Genomic DNA, 10,014 nt, shown 5'->3' with positions numbered 1-10,014 from the left:
ACCAATCCCACAGCATGATGCTGCCACCCCTGTATTTCACAGTTGGGATGGTGTTCTCCGGCTTACAAGATTCCCCCTTTTTCCTCCAAAAGTGACGATGGTCATTATGGCCCCCCATTTTTTTTTTTTCCGTCAGACCACAGGATATGTCTCCAAAAATTAGTCTTTATCCTTCTTTTATTTGAAAACTCCAAACTGGCTTTTTGATGTTTCTTTTGGAGTCAGGGTAAATCTCTCTGGCAGAGTATCAGCCCATGTCGGTACAGTACTCATTTCACTGTGGATAATGACAAACTCTTAACAGGTTCAGCATCTTCACCAGGTCTTTTGCATTTGTTCTTGGGTTGATCTTCACATTTCAGACACAGCACGTTCATCTCTGGGACACAGAACCCGCCTTCTTTCTGATCTGGATGACTGTTCATTTCCATCATTGTTTTAACCAATGAACCTTCAAGTGTCTTGAAATTGCACCCAAGGATGAAACGGACTTGTGCTTCCAAGATCATGACATTGACATCTGGACTTTCCCAAATTGTTTAAAGGTAATTTTAGCGCATGTAAACTTCTGACTAAAAAAGTAACAAAAACATTAAAAAAAAAAAAATCAATCTCTCATTCTTCTGGCATTTAGCGAATTGAAATAGTTTAATAAATTCTAATTGATCTAAGAAAAATAAAAGTTAATCTGGTTTCATGTCAGACATTGAAAAAAAAATGCAAATGTGTCTTTTTATAAAGTGTATGCAAACATATGGTTCTATATGACAGTCTTCCTGAATCTGTGAGACAGGCCTTTACAATGTCAAAATCCAGGCTGAAATGGATTTTATATTTTAAGGCATCATTAATACCTCTTCTGCAAAGCACTTGAATATACAGGGTGAGCAATTTTTATATATTTCCAATTTCAACAATTCAAACTGCTATTTCCATTTGATTGGGATGAACCCTTTTAACAAAAGATATAATAAGAATTTCCATTTCAGTGCTAGTCTTAAATCTCATGGGGAAATCCAACATTAGGCTTATGAACTATGTGCATGAAGTATGAAACCACAATGGAGATGTTACATTCACTATAGCAGTTATCTTATTTTGTCGGCTTAAACACAAGCTCATGCTGATGGTCTTGGGCTTTTTGTGTGCGAATGTGACACAGGGGACAAGCTTGAACAGGCAGGCACAAACACAGGCTCATGTCAACCCCTTTCAACGGTCAACAATGTCATACAGACAATCTAAAATCAGTCTGGACGCCAAAACTCGGTGGCTTAGCCGAAGCCCACAAATGAATTCAGGTCTAGTAATCTTGTGTTTGGTACTTTTATTGGTCTTTTCTTACATTGTTTTCTTATTTATCCCTCTTTTTTGTCCTTCCAAGGTGAGCGGTCACACCTACCACCGGCAACCTGCAATTACACCACCAGACGACCGCCCCTCTCCATTCCTCAAACAAACCCTCCGCACACTTGACTGCCCTTTGGCACGGACAACGCTTTTGCACCTCCGAACTCATTCAGTAAGGAAACGAGCGCCTCATCGAGACAACATAATGTCTTTTTGAGGGCTGCGCCGCGCTAATATGACAAGGTCGATTGTAGAAATTTTTGCCAGAAGAAAATGATTGAAATAAGCGGATTATTTTTGATGGTGATGATGCGCTGCCTCATGCTTTCTCTGGCTCATCATCAAAACAGGTAAGGATGCTTATTTTGCTAAATTGACTTTATAAAGCATTTTACACAGTTGTGATCTTGTTTTCTTGTTATGTATGTTTAAAAAATCATGCTTATTTAGTCTGTCTTCTATTCATCAGTTTATAGCGGACTGTTCCACCGACTGATGTCATGAGGTGGTTGCCTTCTATGTTTCCCAACAGCCTCACTGCACTTGATGTTACAGCACTGGAAAGCTTAGAGGAAATTTCAGTGCTGTAATGACCGCAGTGCTTTTATTTCCCCACAAGGCATTAAAAACATTTTAAAAGTCTTTAAATATATTATACCAAAAGCAAAACATTTGATTCCAGCACACATTCAATCTTTTTTAAATCTATTTTTAAATCTAATCTCTTTGAAAATAATGACAATACACTTTTTATTTTTTAACAAAAATCTGGTCCAGAATTTCTTGTCATTTTCTCAATCAGCTGAAGTCACCAAGAATGCTTTTCGACATTCCTGTGCAGTGAAAAAACATTTCTCCAGACTCCATCGTGAAGCCCATTGAGAAAAGTGTGGAAAGCAGTAATCAAAGTATCATGTATATTATGTATATGTATATATTTTTGTATATTGTTTTAATTTAGCTATTCTCTTGTACAGCACTTTGTGATGTTATCTGTGAAAAGCTCTTTACAAATGAACTTTACTTACTTGCTTTACTTACAAAGCAAAACACAGAAGCGGAAGCCATTCAGACCTTCAGATTAAACATTATTCCATATGTGTTCATTCATAGATTAAAGGTGCATTATGCAAAAAATAAAAGTTGCCATTTGTGCGTATTTGACCTTGTAATAACCCAGCAGTTATATGTTTTCAGCATGGCGCCTTTACTTTTGATCACAGTGGTCTGTAGAACACTCCAGGATCAATTGTTTTGTGTCTTGCGTACTCCTTGATCCTTTAATTTCTACTCTAAGAACCCCCTATCTCATGGGTGCCGCCAATTATTTCATTAAAATGATCGACTAAACTCAGATACTAGTATTTAGTAGCGTGTTGGGTTAAAAATAGTCTTTGTTAATACTATGCATCATAAAATTCATGTCTTACACAGCAGGATCAGACATTTTACTTCTTACTTCTATTTTACTTCTTAGCAAAAATGCTAAAGACAGCATCCTTAAGAAGAAGAAAAACAGTAAAGAATGAAATGGGGGCCTCCAGTCCATTATGGATTACTAAAGCTAAGGTGTAGAAAAGTAGTTTGAAAACCCAGAATAATCTAAAATATTGGACCTGTTATGTATAATACGGATAGTCATTTGTCTTAGATTATGGGATGAGTGGGCTGAGTGGTTCGATGTTGGTGGCCCCGAGCTCTACAGTGAAGTAGACCTCAGTAGCCTGTGTGCAATCATTTAATGGGCTCTTATTACAGTGTGGGTGTGAGCAGATTTAACAGGCAACAGCCCTGAATGGACTCCACTGAAGAGTGAGGCAAAAAACCACTATTGCTTGGGACATGAGATTGTAATGGGTGAAGAATGAAAGAAACATGTTTGTGGATGCCATGGATTGATGAGATTCACAAGACCGTTATATGCTCAATGAAATCAAATGAACAATCTGAATTTGAATTAAATCTTATCATATGAAGTATCTACAAATGCTTCATTCTGTGAAGTAGTTAAAGTATTAACAAAACGTGCAACAAAGTTGCATTTAGGAGATGTAAGGGGGGTGACGAAACTGTCAGATTTTACGGTCAAAAGTAAACAGATGTGCCAAAACAGGCTTTAGTGACTGATCCTACATCACAACATGACACTTGTATGCAAAGCATGTCAACAATGTCGGCAACATAACCGCTGAAGCTTTGACCAAAGCAAATAGGTTTATCAATAACCAACGGTATAGCCTGCTCCTTTAGCCGTTAGCATTAGCCATGAAACATTGCAAATTAACAATGATCCAGATGTTTTCAGCTGTCAACCCATCGGCCATATTTAAGTGAAGAAATGTTGGTGCTAGAAATCATTAATGAATGTGCAGACCTTTAGAGATTTTACTTGAGATACAAATTGGTGTAGCCTCTGAGCTAAATGCTAAATCATATTCAGTCAAGTCTCTCTTTTTTGTGGCCACTAAACATAATTTTATAAAATGTTAATGATAAAGAAACCACAGAAATTATATACATTTCATGAAAAGGACATAACATACCTTACCATACTTTAGTGTTGTGCCTGGCTTCACCATTCATTTATATGAGGAAAAACGGGTCCGGGAGCCATTGGCTAACACAATGTAGGCATTTGTAAGAATAGGCTCAGAGAGCTAAAGGCATTTCAGTGATGACAACAAATCAGAAAGCTGAATACGCCCATAATGTCAAACTTGCAATTTTGCCTTCAGGATTCGTTGTGGTTAGTGCCTTTTTAAAGCCACTGAAAGTACATCCAACAAACATTAACTAAAAAAAAGAAAAACGTTTTCAAGCAAGTGGACCAATTCCATTTATAATAGTGAGAACATTTTCAGAATAGCACTTCAGCATGAAAACATATGAATGGTAACCTGGCAACGCCAGACTGCTGTGTGCGCTCGAATCATTTTGAACTGCACAGCAGCCTGGGGACCATGGCCGAAATTTTCGCATGGATTTGGGAACCAATCACAGAACTAGGAGGGACGTCAAGACGATGACGAGCTGTTTGATATATGGAAGCTTGTAGCTTATTTACGGATTAAAAAAACAACGCTTATTTACAGATCAAACATGACAGCAGCAGACGCGACGGTATTTTTCGATCAAGCTTTAGGCCGTGTTCTAAATAGTTTTGCTCGAAAGTTTACAGCCGGTACGTCATACGTCATCTCATACGATGATACGATTGGCTGTGGCTACGTGCAGACGCATTATAGACATTCGTAGCGCCCAAAAAACGGCTATAGACGATCGTAAAGCACACCTCTCCTACGAGAAAATGAATTGGTGGTCCCCAGACTAAACATCACTTGTGATGCCGACTACTTCCTGGGCCCACTGCAAAGACATCTGTAGCATTGAATCAATTCTTGGCCAGGGGCCTTTGTCTCATCCTGAAGGTTTTACTGATTGCTGACCGGATAAACTTGTGTCCCAGCCTCCACAGGTCGATGGGGAATGTCACAGGATCCGCTGGGGGGCAGAGTCACCCTGGACTATGCAGTTACGGTCACCTGACTTCCTGTTGTCTTGGCTGGAGGAATGTCGATGGCGTATGTCAACGTAAGACTTTGCCGAAAGCTTTAGTGACCACCGCCAATAACACATGGGCCGCAGGTCAAAGGTTATCAGGGCTATTCACAAACTCAACGCAGGTGCAGATAAGCAAGGTGTGATCTACTTTGTGACCTACTGGTTCATACCCCCGAGGTTTTGCATAAATGGCCAACTCAATCCTGACTCCGTACATGCAAAAGTAATATTGAGTATAACTTTGGATTTCATTATCACGCAATAATCCTTCATTTTAGTAACACCTTCTTGACCAGAGGCATCTGTTTCACTAGATGCTAGCAGTTTTTTCTGCAGTAGTTTAATGTATCTAGATATGTTAGTATCATGTTACAAATTGCAGTGCTAAATCCCATTTCCAACGATACAGATACCAGTACACACTAAAATGATAAATGCTCTGAAACTCTTATGCTCCTCACCTGCTTGAACTGACTAGAAATGCAGATGAAAATATAGTCCATACTTAGCACTGACTGAACTATAAAAGATTTAATCATAAAAATGACAAGCACCATATTTTAGTTCAGCTTCACTTAAAGTACCTGTTTTTCTATTGTTTTGTCCTTTTTGCTTATAGGCAAAACATTCTGTAAAACGCTGTTGTGAAAAAGATCACTGTGCATAGACAGCATTTATGTTAAAAATAATAATTTGTGACCGAGCAAGCTAGTTTTTGTTAGCATCACCATAACAGCAAAACAGAAAATTGTGAAAGATGCTTATCAGCTCATTCCTGTGAAGAACTGGGATGTTCGAAATGTGTTTGGCAACTAAGGAATAAGTCTAAACGTTACCCACACCCTCTTTTATTGTTTGCAAACTAAACAATCACCAGGTCCTCATATCCAAGAAAATGAAGTGCCTGGTTCTTGTACTTCTATCATTTCTTTTCTTTTTTTCAGCTGTTTGCATGCAGCCGTGTTCGAACGGTGTATGTGTGCGTCCAGACAAGTGTGCGTGCTCCAAAGGCTTTAAAGGCGCTCTCTGTGATGAAGGTACGCTTTATGAAAATCACCTGTGTGTAATGGAGTATGATTCGCCATATGGATCGGTGCGTAGCGCCTGAACGTGATCATGTTATTGGCTCCAGATGTGAACGAGTGCGGTTTGGTGAGGAGGCCCTGTTCGCAGCGCTGCATGAACACACACGGTAGCTATCGCTGTTACTGCGAACCTGGCTACGCGCTCGGCACAGATGGATACACCTGCTACAGTGAGTCATCTCCCATTATTACAGCAAAAGGCACCGGTTTGTACGAGCCCCCAAACAGACGACCGGCCGCTCTGATTCTGGAAGCTGATCTCGATAGGGCCATCTGCCGTCATTAAACCACGATCGGAGAGAGAGCGGTTTACCCGTTTACCTTCATGCGCTAAGACAGACACTTTCAGTTTAGATCAGAGTGATAGATCTTTCATCAACAGGGAAGGGGTGCCAGAGCAGACAATCACATTCTTTGTCCACCATTTTCTTGGTTAAAGGGATATTTCAGGATTTTTGACATAGGGCCTCATTTCCTAGTTATCCAGAGTGTTGCTGGTACCTGGAGATTTTTTGTTGTTGTAATTCATGCAGTTCTGATGTTTGAAGAGTTTCGTGGCGCTAGGCTAATGCAAGGCTAGCACATTTCTACGATGTCAGCTAGCCTGCATTAAAAACAATCTTACGCACTCCACAGTGCACCTGAGGCAAATCATTTATAACGCCAGACTGTCTGTGTCTGTGTCGAATATTTTTTGGAATATAACTGACCTTGCATCACATGAATGATCGCATTTTGAGGGACTATTTTCTAGCAGATCACTCCGCCACCGTGTAGCTTATACAAACACGAAGCAGATGCTGCTCAAATATAAGGTATTTTAAATGCAAAATGGTTAAAATTATTCTATCGACACAGACATTTGTTTCGTTAGTCTGGTCTGGTGTTATAAATGATTTGCCTCAGGTGCTGTGCGGAGTGCGTAAGACTGTTTTTAATGCAGGCTAGCTGACATAGAAATGCGCTAGCCTTGCATTAGCCTAGCGCCACGAAACTCTTCAAACATAAGAACTGCATGAATCACAAAAAAAAAATCTCCAGGTACCAGCAACACTCTGGATAACTAGGAAATGAGGCCCTATGTCACAAATCCTGAAATATCCCTTTAAAATAAACAACCTTAAAAATAACCCCAAGATAACAGATTCTTTGAACATCCTTGTTTATATGAATGACTACTGAGAGCTTCCACAGCCATGAACTGTCTTGTGCATTCATTGGTTTCTTGGTGTGTTCTAGGTGAGCCAGCCTGTTCCACACCTCGCTGCCAGTTCGGATGCCAAATGGAGAGAGGGGGAGTGGTGCTCTGTCTGTGTCCCCCCGGCCTCCACCTGGCTGCGGACAACAAGACGTGTGAAGGTGCTCTCATATATTCTCTCGGATTATACCGGCAGCTACTCCTTACAAGTCTTTTACGTGTCCCTTAAAACTGTCCAACAGTATAATTCACAAACAGTCACATTCAAGCATAGCTGCAATGATGGTCACGGCGTTACCGGGACCCTGATCTCCACAGCCCACCTGTCTGAGGCGCTCGGTAATTACAGCTTACGGAAAAGTCAAACACAGCTCTTCAACACACGGCGACCAAAGGCTCTCGATTCGCAGCACTGTCCTGTAATGAAGGGCAGCTCTCACGACTCTAACACACACATTCTCACCGCATTCAGCACTGGAAATGCTTCCACTGTTGGAGAGGAGGAAAAACTTTGAAGGACGGAAGAGGTAGTGCATGAGGTAACTCCACTTGAACCTGGATTTGGTTCCGGGTGATAATGAGTCAACCTGAGCTTACGCATCAAATACATGGACTTGACTTCTTAACATTTACTTGAACTCAGACTTGGACTTGAACAATGAAGATGTGACGACACTTCGAAGACGAGTTCTAAGTGTGTATATATGACGTATATGTGGTTTGTAGGTGTCTGAAAATCACATGTCTCAATCGTCTCTCCATGATGTTCAAAATGAGGCTTTGCGGTGTATAGTCTGCATGTTAAACCCATCATGTTCTCTTTAAAAGCTCAGAACAAAGCTGCAGTGTTGTGTCTAAGGTACTCATTTGCACGTCTCAGGTCCTTAAAAAGGGTAATTACTGTTTTGAGCTTCTCTCGAAGGTCAGGGTGAAATACTTGGAGTCCATAGCTCATTTGACTGTGACATGTAAAGCAGTTGTTTGTTCTCAGATGTGGACGAGTGTCAACAGAGCTCGGACGTGTGTCCACTGAGGAGGACGTGCCGGAACACTTTTGGGAGCTTCGTGTGTGTGTGCCAGGACGGCTTTGTGATGGGCACGCTGGAGGGATCAGTGCAGTGCAGAGGTAAAGCACGAAGATAGAGCCTAAGTGGTGACCAGCAGAAACATCAGTGACTCGGCGTAGATAATCGATCAATGGAAGGACACTTATGAAGAGAAATCCACTCTGCGTGATTGTGTGTCATTTACAGCACAGATTGCAAACTATTTTGTGCTCGTTGTCGTCTCAGCTCTGCAAATGATTAGTGTGGCAGCAGCCGTCCACATGTTCTGCTCATCTGTGATAATTGGCAGACACAGGAGCATGTGGAGATGTGCTCTGGCAGCTCAATCCGGAGAAACATGTTTATTTGATGAGCGTTCAGAGCTCACCCACTCAGCTGTGGGCTCATGAGCCACCAGCGCTTTCTGTTTGCAGCCTACAGGGCAGAATGATCTCCTTACCATTGAAATATGACCCAAAATAAAACTACACGTGGTACTGAAATAACATTTTTCTAATATTGGTTTGGTTACATTCGTCAGGAGCAGTGGTGTGTAGCACAGACCCCTGATAAACAACAAAAACAGTCATTAAAACCTGACATTTTGAATGTTGTGCACTTTGAGTTTTCGCTGTGTTAATGTGCTCTATAAATAAAGTTGATTTGATTTGAATGACTTGAAAGTATAAACATGTCTCTTGTATAAGTGATAATCCTGCTTTGTTTAATTGTCCTTCCCCGTGCCTTCACAGATAAAAACGAATGTCTAACCGGGACTCACCGATGCAGCCGCCACGCACAGTGTGTCAACACAGATGGTTCGTACACCTGCCAGTGCCGGGACAGTTTCCACGGCGATGGGCGCACCTGCTGGCCCAGGAAAGCTCCTCAGTCTAAAACACACATGTACTACAACTATAAGCTCTCCAGGAGAAGCAAGCCTCTCAAACCATCCTCCTAGTGCTATGACCATACACTGTATATTTATCAGACATATGAATAAATGTTGTTTTCTGTAATGTCATCTGTGTAAGTGGGTAAAGGCTTTCATTTAATTAACTCCAGATTTCACTTGACAATGGTTTCCCCCTCACATTTGAGAGTATTTTTCCACTGTGTCATTTGAATGACTTGTAATACAAACAAATATTCTTGTGTGGTTTATTTATTCCATAAATACATCATTTGCTGCCTCATTAGCGTTGTTTGATTAACAAGTTCACATACATTTGACCAACTTCGCTGAATCTTGGCATATTGTTCAACCTCGCAAGCCGATGTGACTTTTTTCTTCATGTTCACTTAGTGTCAGTCAGGTATTTAGCAAAAAGGCAAAAAACTATGTCCGCCTTGGACAGCTACGTAGCATCCAAGATGTCAACTCAAAGAAAATAAATACGTTAAGTGTCTTCTTTATATTATTTAGTCAAATGTTTGCAAATTGTGTTTAAGGAGTACATTTGGTGCTCAAAAAGAAAATGAATCGTTCACCAAGACAGTTGTCAAATTTGACTCAATAAAGTAGAAAGCCTTTAAGAAACTACTTAGAAACCGGAATGTGTCAGTGTTTTTTCAAAATATCTTTCATGAATGCTGTTGCATCGCTGGAGTAGTTATGTTGGTGCAGGAAGATCAATCCCAGGCTGGGTTTTTGATTTGGGTTGGCATGTTGCTTTGTGGCCTGTTTCTAGGGTTCCTCATTGCTAACAACATGCACAATAGGTCCCCCATAGAGTCAGGACTCCCAAGTCAAAGATATTCTGAAATCTCAACA

General features: G+C 40.7%; 1 protein-coding gene across 1 annotated transcript; it reads left to right on the top strand.

Annotated features, from left to right (window-relative positions):
* Window positions 1–1,645: 1,645 nt before the first annotated feature.
* Window positions 1,646–9,201, top strand: LOC306960481 (nephronectin; the record flags this gene model as incomplete). Its single annotated transcript, XM_079552911.1, has 7 exons — window positions 1,646–1,700; window positions 4,817–4,941; window positions 5,856–5,948; window positions 6,044–6,166; window positions 7,236–7,355; window positions 8,186–8,320; window positions 8,993–9,201. The coding sequence occupies exons 1-7, from the start codon at window positions 1,651–1,653 to the stop codon at window positions 9,199–9,201; spliced, it is 855 nt and encodes a 284-aa protein (XP_079409037.1). The 5' UTR covers window positions 1,646–1,650.
* Window positions 9,202–10,014: the final 813 nt, after the last annotated feature.

Source organism: Gobius niger, assembly GCF_951799975.1.
Source record: "Gobius niger genome assembly, chromosome: 3".
Lineage (NCBI taxonomy): Eukaryota > Metazoa > Chordata > Actinopteri > Gobiiformes > Gobiidae > Gobius > Gobius niger.
The sequence above is the reverse complement of the archived record's forward strand: the minus strand, read 5'-3'. Positions and strand labels throughout refer to the sequence as shown.